Source organism: Schistocerca gregaria, chromosome 2, assembly GCF_023897955.1.
Source record: "Schistocerca gregaria isolate iqSchGreg1 chromosome 2, iqSchGreg1.2, whole genome shotgun sequence".
In the NCBI taxonomy this organism is placed as follows: Eukaryota; Metazoa; Arthropoda; class Insecta; order Orthoptera; family Acrididae; genus Schistocerca; species Schistocerca gregaria.
In genome coordinates, this window is record NC_064921.1 from 947,577,368 (window position 1) to 947,603,983 (window position 26,616).

The 26,616-nt window shown below is 39.9% G+C and overlaps 1 protein-coding gene across 1 annotated transcript in view; it reads right to left on the bottom strand.

Moving 5' to 3' along the window:
- Window positions 1-26,616, bottom strand: part of LOC126335409 (transcription factor Dp-1-like) — a 172,459-nt gene that overhangs the window by 62,319 nt on the left and 83,524 nt on the right. Inside the window, exon 6 of the mRNA XM_049998677.1 lies at window positions 17,466-17,628. Coding sequence (XP_049854634.1) covers window positions 17,466-17,628 — 163 coding nt within the window. The remainder of the gene's footprint in view (window positions 1-17,465; window positions 17,629-26,616) is intronic.

Consider the following 26,616-nt stretch of genomic DNA (forward strand, 5'->3'; position numbering starts at 1 on the left):
TTTCTAAAAATTCTCCCACATTTCCACAAGTAAATCTCTTAATCGAACCATACAGAGGAACTCCTAAGGGGGCAAACTGGAGAAGCACCCAGACACTTTATTGAGAAATATATACAGCTTCCTGTTGCAGCCACCATACTGTAGTTTCAGTAAGATACAAGTAAATCAGTATGATGCATATTGACTATATGCTACTATTTTCAAGTGCCTTTTCCTATTATGTATGATATGGTATTTCATTCTGGCACAATAATAAACTATTGAGCCATACATACATGCATACATATATATATATATATATATATATATATATATATATATATATATATGATAAACTGTGGCCTAAGACACTTTTAAGTTTATTTTATGTTTGCATGTATACACACTGTATTTACATCAATTTAAGATGACATTTAAGATGACCCTGAATATGAGATAAGCCCCTTTTTCTTAAGACGACCTACAGAAAAATCTATTTTTAACGTATTCTGACTAATCAAAATTACAATTCGTCTTACTGACATTTGTCTAAAACATTAGCATTACTTCTAATTTAGACCTAGGCCATTTATTGACTGTCTTCATTTTGATAATACAAATGAAAATAAAGTAGACAAAAATAAACAGCTTACATTAACTTTTCTCTTCATTGACTTTTGTGCTTACTAAGCCTGTCGTCTGCGGTACCATCATCCTAATAGCATAGTTGTGCAATTTATATCTTTGATGTCACAAATACTTTGCTGTTTCTTCTGAATAAATTGCGATTTCTGAAGTTGTGGTTATGGTGAAACCTGAGAATGCAGCTGTTTTTTGCCAAATACATATTTGATTTCGGTTCTACACTGACGAGAGAACATTACAATGAATCTTGCTTCCAAACGTATTGTCTGCCCACCGCTCTCTCTTTGGCCACAAAGAACCAGCAGCTGACGATATTCCTTATTGTTCCCAGACGATATTCCCTATTGTTCTCACAATACCTCAAAGTGAGTGCCTAAACCATCGCTGCACATAACTACACCAACAGCACCTACCTAGGCGTTGACTGTCTTCATAAGAACACCAATTTTAAAGTTGCTTCACATGGATTCAGTCAAGGTGCAGTTTAAACATTGTAGATATTCATAAAAAGCTCAAGTATGCAATATAGATTCCCATGTCTGGTAACACAATAGAATTTCCTGCCTGCTCATTATTTCCCTCCTGGTACTCGTCCTAGTTCTCAGCCAAGTTGGTGTCAACTGTTCCCCCTGCAGCTCTTCTGCAGTGCTGTGTTTGAGTAACTGTGACACACTGACTGCAATATCTTCTAGGGTGCAGGTCATGTGTAACAACACCAACTAATACGTAAATAAAACATAATAACCGCAATTCAGAAAAATTCTCAAGGCTTCGCTCATCCCACAATCTAACAACATCTACTGGTACTACCTCTATGACGGGTCTTGCTGATGTAATTTATTCTTGCGATAACAATTACAGTCGTTTTATGAGATTTTTTTTTTTCATTCTGAATTAATTTTCTTTCTTGTTTCATGTGAATGTCACCATCTTGTTCTAAAGTTCATGAAAAGGTGATAATTATATTTACTTTGTATTGTAATACATGACCAGTATCGAGATTTCTCATTTGCAACCCACTTGGCAAATCATTACAGTATCTGATAACCAAATAAAATACTAACTTGCGATCAGGTTATGTTTTTTTAATGACAGCATTTTTGCTCTTCTATGTTACCTTTACTTAATAGCACCAGACGTGTTTGCGCATGGTATCAATACGTGTATGAGAACTGTTACTGCAAACCTTTTCAAATAAAGCAAGTGTTTGTAAAATGATGGAATTTAATGCTATGCCCCTCTGTGTTTCACAAAATTATCAAATTTTAAGCAGAACAATAACTAGTTCATAGTTTCTCGCTTATCCATTGCACTAGTGTAGGGTGAGACAAATGTCATGTGACTGACTGAGCGAGGCCGAAACTGTATCAAATGCTTCAGTGTATCTGGAAATCTCAATACTGTTTGAGCATGAGTTTCATTTACCCTTAAATGATACTCATGCTCAAACAGGATTGAGATTTCCTGATACACCAAAGCATACGATACAGTTTCGGCCTCGCTCAGTCAGTCGCATGACATTTGACTCTCACAACACTAGTGATTGAACGCATTTCTCCTCCTTACACGAGGCATCACAACAACGTTTCACCAGGCAATGCCAGTCAACTGCTATTTGTGTATGAGAAATCAGTTGGAAACTTTCCTCATGTCAGCACGTTGTAGGTGTCGCCACCGGCGCCAACCTTGTATGAATGCTCTGAAAAGCTAATCATTTGCATTTCACAGCACCTTCTTCCTGTCGGTTAAATTTCGCGTCTGTAGCATGTCATATTCGTGGTGTAGCATTTTTAATGGCCAGTAGTGTATATTTTGAAAGTAAGTGAACAATGTGCATACCGCTAAAACTCAGAAATGAGTCCCAGTAAGAACCAGGGAGTTAAATGGTGTGGTAGCAGTCTTGCCTCCATCCACAAAGAAAGATACTGTTTTTCACTGAAGGGCATGCTTTTGAAGAATAAGGGCTGGGATGTTTCGCCCTCTAGAATTTTCTAGAGCATTCCAGAACACTCGAGAAGATTCCAGAGCATTCTACAGTGATATGGTATGCTCTGCAACATTGCGAAAGATTTCAGAATGTTCGGAAACATCCAAACTCATTACAGAACATTCCAAAACACACTCTAATGTCATGGAATGTTCTGGGACATTGAGGACCATTTGAGTCTTTTGGTATGTTCTGGATTTTGCTGTCAGTAGTGGTATATAAAACAAGACATGTCGTGTGTTTGAACCTCAGTTTGTTATGAGTGACAAAGGGAAAACCGAAAAAGTAGTGCAGTGAGTGAAAAAAACAAACAAACAAAACAGTGAAGTGTGAGTAGTCAATGTGATACGGTGACTGACTATAAATTGAAAATAAAGTGTGAAAAGTGAGAAGTGTATTTGTTAATAAAAATTTGATCTGATTTATATTTTAGACAGCACCTAAATGCCAAAGAGTAGGAGATCTTGCCAGTTCCGAAGTGAAAACAAAAGGAACAGTTAAGGAAGAGAGCAAAGCACGTTTTAAGTTCCCTATGAACAAGAATGAGCACCATGAGAAGCAGAGAAACTGAAGAACATCAAAAAGAATGGGTTGAAGAATCAAGAACTGTAACACACTCTTATAATAAAAGACTGCGAACTCAAGCCACCCATGAAAGTAACATCGTATGAGAAGCATGGACAAGGACAAGTGGAGTATTCCACAAATGGAGTATTCCACTACTAACTGATGAAAAAGATATAACAAACAATCAGAAAATCGGATAACATTTGCCAATGCTGCATTGCGAAGAAATTCTGTAGAGAAACACCAGGATTCTGTTTCATGAAAGGAAAAATTTGATTACCACCAGTGGAAGCACCTCCACAGGAATTTTTACATTACATGACCAAGCAGAGCAGTGTAATTGAGGAAGTGTCTATGGCAGTTGTTTCCTTATTTCATGATCTGTAGACCACTTTTGCAGGGTTTAACTGTTAGTGCTAAATGACTGCTGTATGTTTTCCGAGCTTTAAAATTTGCCCGTCTGCAGAAAGTGGTACACAATGCACCCACACTGACAGCAGCAATTTGGTAGGTAACAGGGTGTAGGAGCATCCACAGAATGGTTTGAACAAGGCTGAGGCGAGGTATCTACAGCAAGTTCCATGACGTGTCCGAGTCAAGTGATGTCTCCTTTGTTCGAGTGTTCAGAGAAAAAGTCTAAGTAGACCAGCCTCTTCTGGTTCTGACAGGTAGGATGTTGTCCCCCATTCAGCATTGTGGCTTTAGAACTTCTCCAGGCCAGCAGTTGTAGGACATCAAAAATTCACCAAAAATTCCACTCATTTTTCTCATCTGTAGGATGGTGCTTCAAATTCTGTCTGGTCTTTTATTTTCTTGGTCTGTTGTGAGTTTCGAAACATGTCATGAACTTTTAGATATGTAATTTTTGTGATTTTCCCATCTGTGCTTAGACACCAGTGTGCTTCGAGAAGTGTGGAAAATAAAAAATAACAGCCTTAACTTCCTTGGTTCTAACAGCAACGGCATTTCAAAAAATGATGAACACCAAAGCGGTTGTAGAACTCAGAAGTTTCTTTCTCTCAGGCAATTCCTTCAAACAAGCAATTAATACTCTGAAAGTGATTGGCGTCCAATTTAGTGGTACCGAGACATTTATTTTGACTCCCAAATATCGACGTTTTGACTACTAAAATCGGATATTGAAGCTGTTATTGGTTTCGAAATTAGTAAATTAATAATTCATATAGCTTAGAAAGCAAATATTCACAGAGCTTAGACTGCAGATGGTCACAGCTCCAACTACAGTGCTTTGAGTGCAAGTGTGCTTCGAGTAGCAGATTCGTGATATACATTCAGTTTGTAAATTAATATTATTATATATTTCCTGATGAAGCAACCGTTGGTTGCGAAAGCTTGAATTTTGTGTCTATGTTTGTGTGTCTATCAACCTGCCAGCGCTTTCGTTGTGTAAGTCACATCATCTTTGTTTTTAGATATACGTGTGTGTGTGTGTGTGTGTGTGTGTGTGTGTGTGTGTGTGTGTGTGTGTGTGTGTGTGGAAAATATTCCACACATTGCTTAAACAACTAATTAGTAACTATTGAAACATTTTGTGTTTAACGGCAAGGAGTATCCATGTACCACAAAGAAAGAGTGTGCCTGGATTCAGCGTCTGTCGCTGACTAATTTGTCGATGACAATTATTGGCTCCCGAGGTGCGGTGATCTCATTAGCAGTCTGCATGTCACTTCATCTCAGAGATGAGAGTTTTCAGCTAACCACAATCAAATCACGTACTTCAAAATAAGAAAGTGTACAATGACTGCTTCCAAATGACTCCTATCGGTGTCACTTCTATCAATACTAACAGAGAAGAAATTGACTGTGTTTTTAGGACAGATCTAGCACACACAGGATCATTACTGCCACTACTCACCGAAGACCAAAAAATTTCTCAAAGTATATTAAGTAAGAAATAAAGAAACATAACTATCAACAATGCACAAAATATCAGTGGACTGAGAGGAGTAGTAGTCCAATACGTACAGAGGATCTTACACAAATACAATCACCTGATTCACATATTCAAAACTGCACTAGACCGAATGATTTCTGATAACTATGAAGTTTTAACTCGAGCCAAACAAACAAGACATGGAAAACACGAATGTCAATTTAATGCACCTAAGGTAGACAAAGTCGCCATCATAGTTGTGGACAATGAAAAAAACTGTGAGATAATGGTACACGAAGAAGAGGAGGACTACAATGCATTGCAAAGACACACTGTTCACATGATGTCCTCCCATATACATTAATATTTTTGCACAGAGAAGACATATATAATTTTAATGTAAAACAAATATAACCTGAAACGAGCACAAAAACAAACAAAAAAAGTCACTCACAAGGAGTTAATGATCAGAGATAACGAATCATACAATCACAATCTCAACACTCGCCATTTATGAAAACAATTCCTTGTAGATATGTATGCAAAAATAGAAGTGGAATGTATGCTTTACATAAGACTGAAGCAGAAGAAACTAAGCACAGAAGAATACATCCACCTTCGAGATGCAATCCCAAATGACAAAAACATTGATAACATTGGAACAATGGTGATCTTGTTATCATACACAGGAACCCCGACACACACACACACACACACACACACACACACACACACACACACACACACACACACACACACACAAATATACTCAAGATGCTACAACCCACATAAGAAAATATGGACAACCTGACATCATAATATTCACATGCCACTCTTGGTGGCCACAAATCAAAGAACAACTAAGATATGGACAAGTCTCCATGCATCAACACAAGACATTAGCCAGATTTTTCCGACAAAAACAAATGATGTTTACTGAAGTCATCACAAAATACCACATCTTTGGAACTTACATAACAATGAAAACAATTAATTTTTGACAAAATAATTTAATTGGATCAGAGCCAGTGGCTCCTCCTTCATGCAGATGGGCTTGAGGGAAAGGAAGAGGGATGAAGGAAAATGACTGGAGAGGTCTAGGAAAAGGGGTAGATTTCAGGAAGGTAACCCAGAACCGTGAGTCTGGAGAGACTTACTACACGGGATGAGATCTGACTGTTGGGACCTGCATTACACAAGATTTGAGAATCTGAGAGCTTAAGGTGGAAGACAGGGTAATATGCAAGATAGAGATTACTGCTTATATTGTACACGAGATAATAAGTGTGAAAAGCTAAGCGCATTGCATGTAATAGAGGTGGGCAGGGGAAAATAGACAGGCAAGAAAATGAAAGATATAGAAAACCAAAACGGACTTAAGAAAGGAGAAGTTACTGTGAAGAAATGCTGAGAGTAAAAAAATAATGTCAATTAAGGCCAGATGAGTGGCAAGAACCAAGGACATGTTGTAGCACTAGTTCCCACTTGTGGAGTTCTGAGAAAGTGGTGACTGGGGAAGGAACCCAGATGGAGCACATGGTGGAACAGGCATTGAGGTCACGATTGTCAAGTTGTAGAGCATGTTCCACAATGTGATATTTCTTACTGCCAGTACACATCCTCTGTCTATGCCCATTCATCTGACTCATAATTTGGTGGTAGTCATGCTCATGTTAAAGGCCGAACAGTGTCTATGTAACAGTTGGTATATGACACGTTGTTTCACAGGTGGCTCTCCCTTTGATAGTATGTGTTTTGGCAGTTATAGGGCTTACATAGAGCAAGTCTTGCAGCAGGGACAGTAACGGGGGTAGGAACCATAGGGTAGGGAAGATGGGTACAGAAGGAGCAAAGGGTCAGACAAAAATAATGGGGAGATTGGGAGAGTGATGAAAAGCTATTCTAGGTGTGGTGGGCAAGATTTCAGATACAATGGATCTCATTTCCGGGTGTGATTTTAAGAAGTCATGGCCCTGTTGAAGCAGCCGTTTAATACATTCCAAACCAGGACAATACTGAGTGACCAGTGATGTGCTTCAAAGTTGTTTTTTGTAGCGACCAGCAGGACCAGGATTGGTTGTAATGGCTCAGGAAATCTGCTTTTGATCTAGCCTGCTGGGGCAATTATGTGGAGTGAAGGCTGAGGTGAGAATAGTGGTGTATTGCTGTAAAGAGTCTGCATCTGAACAAACACATTTGCCTCGAATGCCAAGGCAGTATGGGAGGGAACTTCGACATGGAAGGGATGGCACTTGTCAAAATGTAAGTATTGTTGTTTGTTGGTAGGTTTAATGTGGACAGAAGTGTGTAGCTGGCCTTTGGCGAGGACGGGAACAACATCTAGGAAGGTGACATGGGATTCAGAATAGGACCATGTGAAATTTAATTGGGAGATGGTATTCAGAGATTCCAGAAATTTTAACAGATCAGTCTCACCATGAGTCCATATGCAAAGACGTCATCAATGTATCTAAACCAAACCAGGGACTGAAGACTGATGTATCCCAAGAAAGTTCACTCCAAGCGACCCATGAAAAGGTTGGCATAGGAAGGAGCCATCTTGGTTCCCATGGCCATATCCCTGATCTCTTAGGAATCAGGTGGGTGCTGACTGAGGAAATGTTCAGCAGCAGACAGATCATGTACATGGAGAATGTTGGTATACAGGGAGGTGGCAGCAATGGTGACAAGCAAGGTGTGTTGTGGGAGTGGGGCATGCATGAATTTCAGATGTTCTAGGAAATGGTTGGTATCTTTGATATACAAGGGGAGTGTTTGTACTACGGGTTGCAGGTGCTGTTTGACTAAGGCAGATATACATTTGGTGAGTGCTTTGAAGCCAGCAACTATAGGATGGCCAGGATGCTTGTGTTTGTGGATCTTAGGAAGAAGGTAAAAGGTGGGGGTTTCTGGTTTGGGTGGGGTAAGAAGTTCTATGGATTGAGGTGTCAGTCCTTGTGAGGAGCCTGAGGTTTTAATGAGGGACAGCCGCTCAGTTTGCATCACAGGAATGGGATCTTTATGGCAGACGCAGTATGTAGAGTTGTCAAGACAGCTGGCGTAGACCTTGACTAACATACTCCTTTCGGTCAAGTACTACGAGATAGATCCTTTGTCTGTTGGGAGGATAATGATGGAGTCATCAGCTTTTAGGGAATGTAGAGACTGGAGTTCTGCAGAGAACAAGTTCAGGTCATGCTGTAGGCACATGGGGAAGGGTTGTGAAGCAATGCTGCATATGAGGAATTCTTGGAAGGCTTGTAAGGAATTATTTTGAGGTATTGGTGGCGATCAAGTTGGGATTGTGGCCTGGATTGTTCAAGGGAGGGTTAAATGTCAAGTTTGCTCTTGGAAAGACTTTGGGATTGGGTTACAAAGTGATATTTCCAATTGATATTATGTGTGAAGAAAAGTAGGTAATTCGACAAAGCAACAGGATCAAATGCTGGTTTAGGGGTGAAAGTGAGACCCTTAGATAATACAGATAATTAAGGAGGGGAGAACGCTTTTGGTGAGACATTAAGAACACTGTACTGTTGTGACTGGTTCTTGTGATTATGGGTTATTCTTGGTCTGGGAGGAAGCGATAAAGGCCATGGGCTTTTAACGAGGTTTACCAAGCTCAGTTCGTAGGAGATGAGTGGTGGTTGATAGTGTGGCTGTTTAGGGAGCTGCTGAGGTACAGGAAGGGAAACATCACTGCACAGGTAGTTTAGGAGAAGGCGGGAGAGCTTTTTGAGGTGAAGTCTGGCATCTTGTTGCAATTTGATGTTGGCTTGGCGGATGAAACATGAGGCGCATATGGCTGCAGGATTTTGTAGGAGAGAAATCTGGTGGAGTAGAAATTGGCTGACGAGGCATATAGATTACAAGTTATCCAGGTAAGAGCAAGAGATTGCTGTATTTGAAACTGTATAAGAGCCTGGTGTAGAGTAGGATTACATTCAGAGAAAGGGGCTTTCAATATTACGCCTTGTCCAACAGACAAGCAGGTTTCAAGAGACAGAATATGGGACCTTAGTTTTGATAGTGCAAAAGCATGTTTTCAAAAAGAACGGATGTAATATGTGATGGGATTCATCATGGCAACAGTGGACAGTATAGAAAGTTAGAAGTCATGGGAGTTACACAAAAGAAAGTAATAAATAAGGAGAGGGTGGAAAAGATAGAAAAACAGAGGAGCAAGGAAAGAAATTTGGAAAAATCTGAAAGACTGTGAGAACAGACAATGGTTAATAATGAGTGTGCGATCTATATGATACCAAAAAGGAGACTGGAAAAGAGAAAAAGAAAAATATGGATTGAGGGACATAATGAAAACAGACAATTTTTTAAAAATTTTTTTTAAACTGGGTAAAGATAATGTGAAAGTACTAAAAGAATATGGAAACTACTTAGCTTGGTAATTGCAGTGACATAAGGGACAGGAATAAAAGTCAATGAGAGTGGTTTGCTGAAAAACAAAGGCACAAAAAGGTGAAAGAATTAGGTATAAACAAGGAAAGTGGAGGGTGGGAATGAAAACAGCTGATCATCTGAAATCCTGGCCCATCCCACTCCCACCACACACCTTGCTTGTCACCACTGATGCCACATCCCTCTACAACATCTTCCATGTAAATGGTCTGCCTGTCTGCTGCTGAACATTTCCTCAGTCAACACTCACCTAATTCTAAACCTATGACATGCTTCCTGCTCACCTTAATCAACTTTATACTTACCAACAACTACTTCGCCTTTGAGAGGCAGACACACAGATCACGGGTACAGCCGTGGGAACCAGGATGGTTCCTTCCTTTGCCACACTTTTCATGGGTCACTTGGAGGGGGCTTTCCTGAGATCCATATGTCTTCAGCCCCTGATTTGGTTTAGATACTTGGATGATATCTTTACCACATGGACTCATGGTGAGACTGATCTGTTAAATTATGTGGAATCTCTGAATACCTTCTCCCAATTGAATTTCACATGATCCTATTCCGAATCCTTCCTTGATTTTGATCTCGTCCTCACCGAAGGGCCAGCTACCCACTTCTGTCCACATTAAACCTACCAACAAACAGTACTTACATTTTGACAGTTGCCATCCTTTCCATGAGAAATGTTCCCTCCCATACAGCCTTGGCATATGAGACAAACATATTTGTTCGGATGCACACTCTTTATAGCAATACACCACCATTCTCACCTCACCCTTCACTGTGCACAATAACCCCACCGGCCTAGTTCAAAAGCAGATTTCCTGGACCATCATATCCAATCCTGGTACTGCTGATCCCTCCAAAAAACAGCTTCGGGGCACACTGTTGGCCACTCAGTATTATCCTAGTCTAGAATGTATTAATCAGCTACTTCAACATGGCCCTGACTTCCTAAAATAATGCCCTGAAATGAGATCCATTCGATCAGAAATCTTGCCCACCACACCTAGAATAGGTTTTTGTCGCCCTCCCAATCTAACCAATATTCTTGTCAGACCCTATGCTCCTTCTGCATTTATCTCCCTACCCTACGGCCCCTAATCCTGCAACCATCTCTGCTACAAGACTTGCCCTACACACACTCCTACCACCACCTGTAAGAGCCCTGTAATTGGCAGAACATACCCTATCAGAAGGAGAGCCACCTATGAAAGGACACATCATACACCAGCTGTTACGTGAACATTGATTGGCCTTTTACATCAGCATGACTACAACAAAGTTACTTCGGATGAATGGGAATAGGCAGAGGGTGTACGCTGGCAACACACAATATCCTGTTGCAGAGCATGCTCTACAACAGGACAATCATGACCTCAGTGCCTGTTTCACCGCAAGCACCATCTGAATTCTTCCCCTGCCACCAGTTTATCAGAACTTCACAGGTGGAAACTAGTGCTACAACGTGTCCTTGATCTTGCCACTCATCTGGCCTGAATTTACAGCAATTTTTTCTGTCTCAGCATATCTTCACAGTAACTACTCCTTTCTTCAGTCTGTTTTCGTTTTCTACATCTTTCACTTTTTTACCTGTCTATTTTCCCCTGCCCCCCTCCCACCTCCATTACGTACAATGCACTTAGCTTTTCACTCTTATTACCTCATGTACAATATAAGCAGTAATCTCTGTCTTGCATATTATCCTGTCTTCCACCTTCAAGCTCTCAGATTTTCAAATCTCATCCAGTGCCGTTTGTCTCCCATGACCCGTGGTTCAGGGTGACTTTCCTGAAATCTACCGCTTTTCCTAGACCTTTAATAACCTTTTCCTTAACTCCTCTTCCTTCCCCTTCAACCCTTCTGCCTGAAAAGGAACCACTGACTCCAATAACCCTTTAAGTGTGTGTTCTGCTGCTGCTGCTGCTTGGTGAGTATTTTTTTACCTATCCAATTACATCTTTGGAACTGTTACATGCTGGATGTACACAAATGATTGGTAAAAACAAGGACTGCATCACCCACACAATCTCATATGACTACATGACACAATTCATCCCACAGATATTGATAAAATCATCCATGCTGAATTTCCCAATCCACAAGAAGATCCGGAAATGCACAACGTCATGGTGAAAAATGTGATTCACAGACTTTGTGGGCCATAGTACAATTTGCCGTGTGATGGAAAATGTACAAAAACATACCCAAAACCATTCTTGGATGACATAAAAAGCAGAGTTGATGGCCATTCCCCATACAAAAGAAAATCACCCGATAATGGCAACTTCGTAGCAAAAATATGAACATGAGGCAGTGATGAACTGGAAGTAGATAATCATTGGGTAGTTCGACATAAAACACAACTTTCCAAAATGTTCCGAGGAGACAAAGATGTAGAATACTGCAATTCAGTGAAATTCATCAAATATGTGTGAGTATGTGAACAAAGGCAGTGACATGCCACTATTTAAAATAGCCAAAAACAGCAAAAAGCAAAACAGAAATGAAGAGACTCTTATGTACCAAATGGTAAGATAAATCAACAATAGCAAAGCAGTGTGGCGGATTATCGGTTTTCCCATACATGACACGAACTAACTGTGCAACTTTTAGCAATACGTTTGGGGAATGGACAGAGGGTTTACTTCACAAAAGACACTGCCAGAAAAATTGCAAGTGAACCATGTCAGAACATAAGACTAACAGCTTTTTACCAACTGTGCCAAATGGATCCATTCACCAAAATATTACTATATGTCAATGTTCCTACCTACTATACATGGAACACAACAAGAAAAAAATCTTTCAATGACAAAAACAGGGAATTCCAGTAGAAGGTCATCCAGCAATCATGAAAACTGGTGCACTATGTCGAATGTTTCTATTTCTGGATGTTGATACACAAAATACGGGGACCAATAAGATTCGCAGAGCTCACAGCTGTTGACAGTTATCTATGCCAGACCTACAGAGAAGCATGCCAACACTTAGGACTACTGGAAAATAATAACCACTGGGTGTTAACACTACAAGAAGTATCACTCACAGTCTCAGCTGAACAAATGAGACACTTACTCACCATAATTCTAACAACATCTAACCCATCGAATCCAAAACAGCTATGGTACTCCTTCAAAGAGAGCATGAGTGATGACAAACTGCACCAAATCCGACAATCTCATCCTTTACTGACCACTGAATTCGATGGCAACATCGTCAATGAAACACCCAACCGCTTAGAAGATAAATATTTATGGATGAACAACCAGACCTTAGTACAACTTGGGATGCAAACACCACGAAATGATACTATCAGAGTGCTAAACTTCGAAATTACTAAGGAAAATAGCTACAAACTACTACAATACATTGCTCTCAACACGAAGTGACAATCAAAAAGAAATGTTATCATGGACCGGACTGACAACACTGGAAAAATTATATACTTGGATGCATAATGCGGCATAATAAATCTTTTGCTAATGGAAATACTTGCTAAACAACACATTCCGCTTGCATTGCATCATCCAGGATTGCACCCACAGTTGTGGAACGACAAACTGCCCATTCCAACCCACAACTATTGTTGAATGTAGCTGAAGAACAACTCCTGGTATGTAAAGTATAAAGAGCATATGGACAGGGTGAACTTCTAAAGCAAGCTAAAACTATTTTCTCGGACAAATGCACAATGGAACATACAAAAAAAAATCACTCAAAGCCATGGACAGAACATTACAAAACTTGTGAGGAAACTGTGAAGCAATGTGAGAAGCTTACTCATTTTCCAATATCAGCAGACAAGACCAATACATGCTTTAAAAAAAAAAAAAAAATTACATCTCTGTTCACTCATACAACTACTGCGACTAACAGAAAATGAGACTTTAACTATAAAAAGACAAAACAACAGCACAATTTGCTCAAAACTTTTACAAATAGGCAAAGACACGTATACTACTGACCAGATGACTGGACTCATTAAACTCTATAGTGATTTCTGCAACATAGTCACTGCTGAAAACAAACTCATTCCCCAAATCTACCCAAACATTGTTCGCAACTATACCAACTCAGACTTGTTATTTGAAAGGGCAATTTTGTTAATTAAACATAATATTATTGACGATATCAACTTTAATATTCATAAGAAAATTCCCAGTGAAGACAGAATATTCAAATCAATTCACACGATGGAAAATGTTGAAGAAAGTGTGAACACACTGCAAATACCAGGAATGACATTACACTGCCTTCGACTTAAAATTGGATCTCCAACTATACTACACAGAAATCTCAACTCACCAAAACTATGTAGTGGAACAAGGATGATGATTTAACAGCTATTGAATATCATCATCAAAGCTGAACTTACGACTGAACAGTACAGGTGGCACACACTATTTAGCAGCAGAATACCACTGATCCCTACTGAACTGCCATTACAATTTAAGAGACTGCAAATTCAAATCAAATTAGCCTACAGTTTAATGAATTTCAATGACAAACTTTGAAATATTGCGAGATCAATCTCGAAGACTCTTACTTCTCTCATTGTCAATGACACGTAGCTTGCTATCAAGTAGGAAATAAAAAGTACACACACACACACACACACACACACACACACATATATATATATATATATATATATATATATATATATATATATATATATATATATTCCAGATAATAAAGTGAAAAATGTTTACACACAACTATTGCAAACAGTTAGAATATGTTTTCAATTTTTTTTTTTTTTTTTACCTCATAAACTTCAAAGTCAACCCTTTTATTTCAGCTACCACACAATCTCGTATAAACTCCCTCAATGAAGCCGGGTACCCAAGCTAGCATGCAATTATAGTTTTCGAATGACGAATTTGGAAGAAAAACTCTTATTGCAATTTAGTAAATGTGATAAAAACATGTATTCATTGGGTGCTGTTGCAGCTATAACATGTAAGTTTGAACGCTTGAACATATACTACTTCCTGAAGCATGAAAAGATATTTAGAAGTCAAGAATAACAGAACACAGATTCTACGAAGTTATTGCATTCAATATTAACGACAATGATGCTCTAAATAGACTTAATTTACATATTCAGTATGTTATTTATAAATATCTGTGTGAAATTGGCTTCTGATAATCTGTAAATTTATAGAAAAATTCGCTCATGCACTGATACGATTACTTCAATGTAAGTACTTAATGAGTTTTGGTTATAATTTTGTCTCATTTGTAATAAAACTTCTCTCAACTACACACGTCAAAAAAAGTTTTGCACAAACTTTGTTCTGGAATCTGTACAGAAAATTGGAAGAGAGATCAACATAAACATCATTTCCACCCTTTTTATTGCTAATGAAAACCACACTTTGCATGTTGTACCACCATACAGCAAGACCTTCAGAGGTGGTGGTCCAGATTGCCGTACACACCGGTACCAGTAGCAGGTTCTCTTGCATTGATGTACGTCTGTATTGATTGTGGCATACTATCCAGAAGTTCATCAAGGCACTGTTGGTCCAGATTGTCCCACTCCTCAACGCAATTCAGTGTGGATTCCTCAAGAGTGGTTGGTGGGTCACTTCATCCATAAACAGCCCTTTTCAAACTATCCCAGGCATGTTCGATAGGGTTCATGTCTGGAAAACATGCTTGCCACGCTAATCGAACAATGTTGTTATCTTGAAGGAAGTCATTCGCAGGATCTGCACAATGGGGGCAAGAACTGTCATCCCCGAAGACGAAAATGTCACGCCAATAAGCTGCTGATACGGTTGCAATATTAGTTGGCGGATGGCATTCATGTATCTTTCAGCTGTTCCAATGCCTTCAGTGACGATCAGTGGCGTACATCAGTCCCACATAATGCCACCGTCAGGGAACTTCCACCATACTGCACTCGCTGGACTGAGAGCCTAAGGTGTTGAGCCTGACCTGGTTGCCTTAAAACACGTCTCCGAAGATTGTCTGGTTGAAGGCATATGCGACACTGATCAGTGAAGAGAACGTGATGCCAATCCTGAGCGGTCCATTCAGCATGTTGTTGGGCTCATCTGTACCGTGCTGCATGGTGTTGTGGTTGCAAAGATGGACCTCGCCATGGACATCGGGAATGAAGTTGCGCATTATGCAGCCTACTGCGCACAGTTTGAGTTGTAACATGACTTCCTGTGGCTGCATGAAAAGAATTACAAATAATGGTGGCGTTGCTGTCAGGGTTCCTCCAAGCCATAATCTGTAGTAGCGGTCATACACTGCAGAAGCAGCCCTCGAGCGGCCTTAGCAAGTCATGTCATTGGCAGTTCCTGTCTCTCTGTATCTCCTCCATGTCCGAACAACATCACTTTGGTTCACTCCGAGACACCTGGATACTTCCCTTGTGGAGAGCCCTTCTTGGCACAAAAAACAATGCGGATGCGATCGAACCACGATATTGGCCATCTAGGTGTGGTCAAACTACAAACAACACAAGCCACGTACCTCCCTCCTGGTAGAATGACTGGAACTGATTGGCTGTCGGACCAGCTCCGTCTAACAGGCACTGCTCATGCATGGCTGTTTACATCTTTGGATGGGTTTAGTGACCTCTCTGAATAGTCAAAAGGGACTGTGTCTGTGATACAATATCCACAGTCAACGTCTGTCTTCAGGAGTTCTGAGAACCGGAATGTTGCAAAACTTTTTTTGATGTGTGTATAATGAGATATTTATTGTAGCAAGTTCATTTTAGAGACATTTATTATTGTAATTTTTATTGAGGGGGCAGTTTAATACATCAGTGGTTCCTTGCCTACGTAATCCATTTATATTGTGGAATCCAAACACAAGTGTAACATAATTTCTTCAGCTACACAAAGAAATGGAAAAAAGCATTTACAGTGAGGAACTCTTGTACAGATTAAAACGAATGTGCCACAAGGAAGCCTGTCAACTTAGATTTGAAAATCTACATCTACTTCTTGGGTTCATCACCGGCATTTGTCAGTTCTGCTGACAACCTATTAAAAACAATACCACAATTCCTACCCCAAATGAGTCCACACTATTAACTACAAATTGTGTGGTGATCTGTATGTACAGAGATTATAAAGATAGAATTTAAGGATACTTTAACAATGGGCTGCACAAAATTTGCTAAATAATGCTGCAGATCGTTCTGACTGCCCTTTTCTGGGCTAAGAGTATTGTTGAGAAATGCAGAGTTTCTTCAAAATATAACACCATAGCATATAATAGAGTGAAGCTATACAAAGTAAAAAAGCTTGAGAATTTCAAGGCGACATTCAGTGGGGATTATTGTCATAGCAAAAATGGCAGAATTTAGTTTATGCACAAGATAGTGAATGTGGCACTTTCAAAGTGTGTTCATTTATCTTCAGTCATAGCTTATTGAAGTGGTCAACTTCATTGATTATTTGCTCTGTGTTTTGTGTGTTTCTCTGTTAACAAAATTACATTAATACATAGCCAAAGTGTTCAAATATGTGTGAATTCCTAAGGGACCAAACTGCTGAGGTCATCGGTCCTTAAATTTACACACTACTTAAACTAACTTATGCTAAGAATAACACACACACACCTACACCCAAACAGGGACTCAAACCTCAGGCAGGAAGGGCCGTGCAATCTGCGACAAGGCACCTCAAATCGCACGGCCCTCCACACAGCTATAGCCAAACATCCACAGTTATAACTGTGCTAGCCAACACAGTTTTACGTGACAGGCTATTGGGTATTCTTTTTTCAAAGTATGTTTGCCAAATGAATAAGGTTACAAGTGATTATCATTCCAACATATAAACAAAAGCAACACAACATAATGACTTCCATAATTGTATGCATATTGTAACATTAAAATCCTCTAAAATTGTCTATTACTGTATTTTCTAAGGCTGCAAACAAGTCTTGTAAATAAACTGCAGAACAAAACTTATTTTTTCAAATTCAACATGAAATTACCTGATCTGTTGGTGAAATTACTAAATTTGGATTTGTAAATTCAGCAACCAACTCATCAGCAACCTCATTGTAGGACGTTGTGCCCTTCTTGCGCACTTTTTCACATACCTTCATTGAAAAATGTCTAAGACCCTTTCCAACTTTTTCACTTTTTCTTCGTTTGCTGAAACCAAAGATTGTACACTGTAATCAACTGCCTTACAAATACATTAACTGCAGTCTAGCTTGTGAGGTAGTATTAATGATTATTTCTTACCTTCAGTATCATAAATGAAAACATATCACTGTAGGCATGTTATGGTAACTGCTTAATAGTCGTCTCTTAGAAAACGTTCATTGTGAATTTAATACATGAAATTGTATTCATACATAATAACAAAACTGAGCAGTGAACTTTTCTGCTTCCTTGTAATTCTTTCTTAAAAAAAGAAACAAAGCAAATGAAGTGCTTTAATCATAACTTTAGAATTTAATCTACTCTGCAACTGAAAGTTTTCTTCACTTCCTGAAATATTTCATCCATTACTATCATTTTGTAATGAGAAAGGAAATCATCTTTGTTTTGAAGGAAACATGATCACTAGCTCCTAATAACAAAGGACACTGAAAATTTAATTCATGCTCAATTCCTAAATGAAATTCTTTAGGGTAATAATGCTTGCTAGATTGTTTAATCTGAACATGAAGCAAGGGCAGCACATACCATTCAATAACAACTATTTATTTATTATATTTTTTTACACGAACAAAGAAGTATCTACAATCAAATGAAAATGTCCACATTTGACAATTAGTTCAGAGTACCAAGTCAGTCAGTGTAGGGTCCACTGACGACCACTGCACTCAGTAACTATGTGTTCTATTGTTCAGAGTCAGCAGATGAATGGAAACCCCATTTCAAGGTGTAATCACACCTCCCTCTACCCACCCTAATGTGGTTCAGCCTCCACCAGCTTTGGCATGATACTTTGAATCCTTTTATCTTCTTTGTTGGATCCTGAACCTGGTGAGCATTGTAAGACAGTGAATTTGTTCCAGTGCTGTCACCACCTGGCAGTCATGTCGACATAACTGATACTTTTTGAATCAATCCAGGGTGGTTTGCACAATTTCACAGGGTGGTTTGCACGATTTCAGATGAGTTGTTGATTGATCGTTTAGAGCATTATACAAGAGAGAATGCTTATGAGAAGTGATCTTCAGGAAGTTTGTCTTAGCTACTACTATCTTTAAATCTTGCGGAGAAATATTAACTACAACAGGTAACCACCGAATGAAAGTAGATCTACCAGTAACAGTGACAACTTCATGGCTTCAGTAAGCTGAACCGTTTACCCACTCAGGAGTGCAATATTCGCCAGCACAATACACAAGAGCGTGCAGCAGAGTGTAGAGTATCCACATTCACATCCCAATTGCTGCTGGTAGTCTTGCGAAGTAAATTCGTTCTTGAGCCAGGTTTCTTAAATAATCTGATGCACTATTGTCTGAATTTCATGGCCTGATCCAGAGTGATTGCTAGATATATTGTAGTTATGAAAAACTTCGATTCTGTCAAAATTCATATGTAGCAACACAGCAACAAGTAAGCATTCATGATACTGTTAGTCTACACTGCATCAAAAATCAAATTAAATTCTCGAAAACACCCCTGAAAATAAAATGGACAGTTATGGCAAAGAAAGCTTTCATCAGATATGATTAAAAATGTTTAAAGCCTTCCATTTGTAAACTGGATTTCAAAGCTAACATTTATAAAAAAATTTTAACTAATTTTAAGACAAAGTTCCTAAAATTAGTAAATATAAATAATGATTTAACAGAGTCTACTTAACTTCGAAAAAGAAAAAAAAAATTCATAAACAAAACTTATGCACTCAATCTGTTTGTTTACTCATTAGAAGATTAGTATCTTAATGAAATTAACAAACAAAAAGGGCATCAACTCAGCTGAACTAATCGAAGAAAGGAATTTGTCCTAACACTATTGAAAACACTCAATGTAACATCCATGTAAAACAGATTAAAAAATATGTAACCTGTAAATTAGAACTCATTCAGAAAATGTTGTTAATATAGTGCAACTTCCACTTAGATATATAATTAACAAGCACAATATCCAATGGGTAATGTAGCATAAGGGAATATGTATAATACTGGGATGACAACCCCCACCCCTTCAACTTTGGAAAAATATATAACTCCAACAGATGACAAAAAGATTTTGGAAGAACTGTGAGCAGTTAACAACAGCCTTTGCACTTCTGTTTATAACAAATTGTAGCTGCACTGGAGAGAGTTTCTTTTCCAAATACTGCTTGACAAAGAAGGGGAATGGTTAGTGTATGCTGTGAATTTTCGCCTACTTTCACCCATTGATTCACTTTCTATCCACTAAGTTCTCACTCTGGAACATGAAATGCAATGAAGTCAATTGCCAACAGCCTGCTCAACTTAACTGGCCTATTTTTAATAACAAAAAGCATCATCTGCTTCCAAACATGGTCAGCAGTTTGGGGACACCTGCATCAGTAGCATTCTTACTACCTCCTTCTAGGCATCATAATTTAAATTAACCTGCATTATCACAAAGAATCTAATTTGCTTTGCTTAGAGCTCCTCTCGCTGTCTTTGCCTCACATTCCCCTGTTCTGTAGTGGGCATTGTGGTCTATGAAGTAACCACTGAGGTCTGAACTAGGTTCCTTTTATTGCCAAAGATAACAGCAGAATGAAATCAAAGGTCAATAGTCAAAGATGAGGCAGTTGCTAGTAGCATCCATTATTTACAACACAATAGGAGAGCATCTGTGGAGAAATATTCAATTTTTTCTACGTCGCATTGTTCCAATACTGCCCTACAGTGCATCGACATACGCAAATGACTGTCAGCTCACCTGCAGGCAGACTGTAGGCAGTGCAGGCTACCACTACGTGTCACTCATCCTCCTATGCCTGTGGGCACTTGCCCAGTTCATACAGTTACTTAGGTTACGATCCAGCTGCCTAACTGCTCACACCTGATCAGTTTGCCCACCCCCAGGCAGGTACTGAAACTGGTGCAGCCTGTCCTATATCACTGTTCATGTCTTTTCACATCTCCTGGTACTTATTTGGTTCATCAAACAACAATTCAACAGACTACATCCTGCTGACCTCCATTTTATTTTCAATAGAGCCACAATTGTGTTCCACGCCAGTCTTCTTTTCTGTTTATTTTGTTTGTGCATTTTCTACACTAGAACACAAAAACAAGATGTAAATGAGGATTTTTTATTGTATATTTACTCAGTGTTTCCCCAGGACTAAGCCTGTTCAACAGGACGTGAGCATTTCTGCAGCAAATGCTCCTCTGTGAACTCCTTGATGGGATTTAGTATAATATCTGTATACTACTACATATACTTTTCATTTTGGCAGTTGGGTGAAATGGCGGCAGCAGAGGAGGAGGAATGGTTGTCAACTGTATCCTCCCAAAAGAATAATGCAAGCATTTGCATAAAACTGAATGGTATAACTTTAATTAATGTGCGACTTCTCCTCTACAATTATTCATTCTTCTGGCAACAATTAAGGAAAAAGACAGATTGCTATTCACTGTAAAGACAACACATTGAATTGCAGGTGAAATACTGAAAAGACTTATACATTTAGCTTTTGACCACAGCTTTATTCAGAATAGGAAACAAGAAAACATTCATTCCCACAAGCAAGCACACTTAACTCACACACAGTTGACGTATCTGGTAGCTCAGACCGGAAGCCATTCCGGTTGTGACCAGTCATGTGCACGAGATGAGCTTCCTTGCATGAATGAATGTGTGCATGTTTCCTTTTTTGAAGAAGGCTTTTGTCACAAATTAATTGGGTGACTGTCTTTTCATTGTGCCTGTCTGAAACTCAATGCGTCATGTTTATAGTGAGTAGCAATTTACCTTTATCCTTATATTATTGTTATCCCACCAGGAGTTTCCACCGTTGCATTTTTCTGGCAGATATTTTCATTGTCTAGCAAGTCAGTTACATTGCTGAAAATGTTTTAGTGACAAATTCCTGTGTTTCATATTCGACAATGCTTATGTATGTCAAGGTATAAGCTATCTTGTCCTTATACATATACAGTAATATAACAGTGTTAGACTCACAAACAGTAGCACATAACATATTTCTTTAGTATACATACTGATACACTGTAACACTACTGCATGATGAACATTTGTGATTATGTCATAGTTTTTGATTTAAACTAATTGTACAATGGAAGTGAGAATAATAATTGACCTACAGAATGAAATGTTACTAGAATTTAACAGGATGAGGAAAAAAATGTGGTTGGCATGCAAACATACCCAATATTTATAGTATTCAGTATGCATTAGAGAACCTCAGTTTGTATAAAATTAATAAGATTTGGGATTGTAGTTAATACTGTCACTGGTAACTAGAACCGTAATTTGTCTACAATGAAATCTCCGATTTGCATATCAATTGTTAAATGGGCTTATTTGATGAAATTTACTTCACAAAACAATTTATTGAAAATCTATTATTCATTGCGAATTACGAAAAATTGGAATTTCAACAATATAAAATAGAATTACACGTTGTATGAATGTGAGGGAACGATTTAGGTTCCCTTCTATACTCCTAAGGGGCAGGCATGTCTACACCAGTGTGCCAAATAATGAAAGCAACAATAATTAACAAGGTGTGCCAGAAGAAGCACATGGGCTGGCTCGAAGATATTATTTCTAAAAGGTAAAAACTACAATAGAATTTAACGAGTTACTATCTCCACGATCATGACAGAGTCTTTTTCAACAGACTGGACTATGAACTGTTTACAGTACTTCGCTCAGCATCGTTTGGCAGTGCAGGAAAAATTGTTTCAATGGTGTGCTTGGCAGTAGAGGGGTGCCCAAGTGGCTGGGAATGGAAGGGTAATAAACCAGGATGGTACTCTTGACACTCACTGCACTTCATCACAATAAGTACACCACACTGCGAACATCACTTTGGGTGCTGATACTGTGGGAGACGAACCAGAAGCCCAGCATCAGGCTTTGTACAACCACAGTCAAGGGAAGCCTGTCCATGGAATGTGGTTCGGAAGATGCAGTAGCACTCCTCTCATTAACCGGGCCATGAAAAAACACTACATCTACATCTACCTACATACTCCACAATCCACCATACGATGCATGGCGGAAGGTACCTCATACCAAAACTACCATCTTCTCTCCCTGTTCCACTCCCAAACAGAACGAGGGAAAAAATGACTGCCTATATGCCTCTGTACGAGCCCTAATCTCTCTTATCTTTGTGGTCTTTCCGCAAAATATAAGTTGGCGGCAGTAAAATTGTATTGCAGTCAGCCCTCAAATGCTGGTTATCTAAATTTTCTCAGTAGCAATTCACGAAAAGAACGCCTCCTTTCCTCCAGAGACTCCCACCCGAGTTCCTGGAGCATTTCCGTAACACGTGATGATCAAACCTACCAGTAACAAATCCAGCACCCCGCCTCTGAATTGCTTCCATGTCCTCCCTCAATCCGACCTGATAGGGATCCCAAACGCTCGAGCAGCACTCAAGAATAGATCGTATTAGTGTTTTATAAGCGGTCTCCTTTACACATGAACCACATCTTCCCAAAATTCTAGCAATGAACTGAAGACGACTATCCACCTTCCCCACAATTGTCATTACAAGCTTGTCCCACTTCATATCGCTCTGCCATGTTATGCCCAAATATTTCATCAACGTGACTGTGTCAAGCGCTACACTACTAATGGATTCTTTTTCCAATTCATTTGAATTAATTTACATTTATCTATATTCTTAGTTAGCTGTCATTCTTTACACCAATCACAAATCCTGTCCAAGTTTCTTGTATCCTCCTACAGTCACACAACGACGACACCTTCCCGTACACCACAGCATCTTCAGCAAACAGCCGCACATTGCTATCCCCCCTACCCAAATAATCATTTATGTAGATAGAAAACAACAGCGGACCTACCACACTTCCCTGGGGCAATCCAAATGATGTCCTCACCTCTGATGAACACTCATCACCGAGGACAATGTACTGGGTTCTATTACTTAAGAAGTCTTCAAGCCACTCACACATTTGGGACCCAATCTCATATGCTCGTATCTTAGTTAGGAGTCTGTAGTGGGGCACAGTCAAGGAATATGGCATCCGTCTGATACCCTTCATCCATGGTTTGCAAGATATCATGTGAAAAAAGGGCGAGTTGCGTTTTTCAGGAGCAATGCTTTCTAAAGCTGTGATGATGCATGGACAACAACTTCTCTTTCTCAAGGAAATTCATTACGTTCTAACTGAGAATATGTTCGAGAATCCTGCAACAAACTGATGTTAAGGATACTGGTCTGTAATTTTGAGGATCCGTCCTTCTACCCTTCTTATATACAGGCGTCACCTGCGCTTTTTTTCAGTCCCTTGGGACTTTACGTTGGGTAAGAGATTCGCGATAAATGCAAGCTAAAAAGAAGCCAATGCAGTAGAGTACTCTCTGTAAAACCAAATTGGAATCCCGTCAGGACCTGGCGATTTATTTATTTTCAACTCATTCAGCTGCTCCACAACCCAAGGGATGTCTATCACTATGTTCTCCATACAAGAATCTGTACGAGGTTCAAATGGCGATACGTTTGTACGATCCTCCTGCGTGAATGATTTCTCAAATACTAAATTTAAAATTTCAGCGTTCGTTTCGCTGTCTTCCGTTGCCAGGCCAGTCTGATCAGTGATTGACTGGATGGAAGCCTTTGACTCACTCGCCGATTTTACGTAAGACCGGAATTTCCTTGGGTTTTCAGCAAGATCTTTTGGTAAAGTATGACGGTGGTAGTGGTTGTATGCTTCGCGCATCCCTCTTCTTACAGCAGCATGAATCTCTACTAACTTTTGCCTGTCCCCATTCTCCCGCTCTTTCTTGTACCACGAGTGCAACTGTCTTTGCTTCCTGAGCATTCTCCGAATTGTGCTGTTAAACCACGGTGGGTCTTTTCCATCTGTAACCCACTTTTTTGGCACATACTTCTCCAATGTGAGATTTAAAATGTGTTTAAAATTTGCCCATAATTCTTCCATGTCCATCGTACCAGAAGTAAATGGAGTCGATTCATTTACTAGGTGGGATGCTAACAACTGTTTATCTGCTCTTTCTAGTAAGAATACTTTCCTAGCCTTCTTGACCAACTTTTTAATTTTTGTATCCATAGTCGTAATTACAACATCATGATCACTAATCCCCATCTCAACACTGACACTGTTGATGAGGTCTGGTCTGTTCTGTTCATGGCTACCAGATCTAAAATATTTCCATTACGGGTTGGCTGTCGATTTAGCTGCGCAAGACAGTTTTTGGATAATGTGTTCAAAAGTAATTCACACGACGGCTTGTCTGTACCACCTGTAATGAATCCATAGACATCCCAGTCTATACTAGGTAGGTTGAAGTCGCCTCCGACTAATATAGCATGATCCGAGTACTTCTGCGATACAGTGTGTAGACTCCCTTTGAATGATTCTAGAACTGTCACGGTGGAACCTGATGGCTGGTAATAACACCCAACAATTAACTTTATTTCTCCTAGCCCTATTAAACGTGTCCAGATAACTTCACAATCACACTCTACTTCGACCTCAGCAGACACAAGTAGTGGCACAGTAGTGGCAAGGTACGCGGGTGCAAAACCCTGCCATCCATGAATAATCAGGCGAAGTGTGGCAGACGATGCGAGCCATGTGGCATTGTGCAGGATGAGTTGCTGAGAGTACGTCTGGAGAGTGTTGCCTCATTGAAGCACAAGAAGAGACTGCTCAAGGAATGGTTCGGCACTCATTGACTGGAAAGCGTGGCAACTTGAGCTCTACCTCCAGCTAAAGTGGCGAGCACGTGTGCTGGGGAGATGTGGTGGAACCTTGGCTGGCAGGCGCTTTAGAGATTGCTGGTTTTCGGTCAACACAGCTCGTTATCTGCTGCTACAGGTGGAGGCAAACAGAAAGAGTTGCCACTTTTTTCCCCCTTCCGAGCCAAAAACATTTGTACCAATCATGCAGAGGGTTGTTTGGAGCCGATAGTGCTGTTGTTAGTGGCAGTGACGACGACACACTGTCAGGAATGGTGGGTACCTGTAGAAGCAGGGAGACATCTACATTGGCTGGAAGCTGCAAGAAGGGCAGTGTGGTGGCAACGTCAGGATCCCAGGCACTGAGGTGTGTGTCTGTCGTGCAATCGGTTGGTGGCTGGTCAGGGACAGTGTTAGTTGGCAGTGTGTTGGATGTGGCATCAGGTTTGGCATCAGCCGGTGGTACGTCAGGAACAGCACAGGGGATGATGTTGGCCTGTGTCGTATCAGAGGCAGTGTTGGTGGTGCTGTGACTGGGTCTGCTGATTGACAGAGGCAACTCTACCTCAATAGTAGTGCTATGCTCGTTGGCTGGAAGAGGCTCTAGGGTATAGGCCATTTGAGCCTGTCCATGGAAACAGTTGTTGTGGCACCATTCAGATGAATGGAGAATGTCATGTCTCCGTGTTGCCCAAATACTGAGGGCAGAGCAGTGGCATGTATGTGTCCACCTGAAGCATGACATGGGCACATGCTCTCAAGTCACGATGGATGAAGATTTGGAGTCACCATGATACTGCGGAGGTGCTGGTCACAACTGGGCCATGAAGCCTTGGAGCTGCTGCTGCACACACACACACACACACACACACACACACACACACACACACACACACACACCAGAAATGGCAAATGGGGTATACCCCAGCTTGGCAGCAAAAGTTCCCAAGTCAGTTTTGTGTGTTAGTCACAGGCATATAAGTACCAGGATTATGGCAGCAGACCATTTTGAAAAATAACACGTAAGGGTGGCTTTAAGTGTGGGTTGGAACTGCTCCACCACGCCATTAGCTGCAAACCAGTAGCTGGAGGTATGGTGGAAATTGGAGAGACAGGTTACTGTCAGTATTAGAAGAGGGCCAAGGTGAACTGGTGCCCCCAGGTCTGAACATAGGCTAGAGCCACAGTTTCAGCTGAAATATCAGATTAGGGGTGGCCCAGCCCAGCTACTGCAATTGTATTAATACCCAGCCAAACAAAGTGTTTTTTCA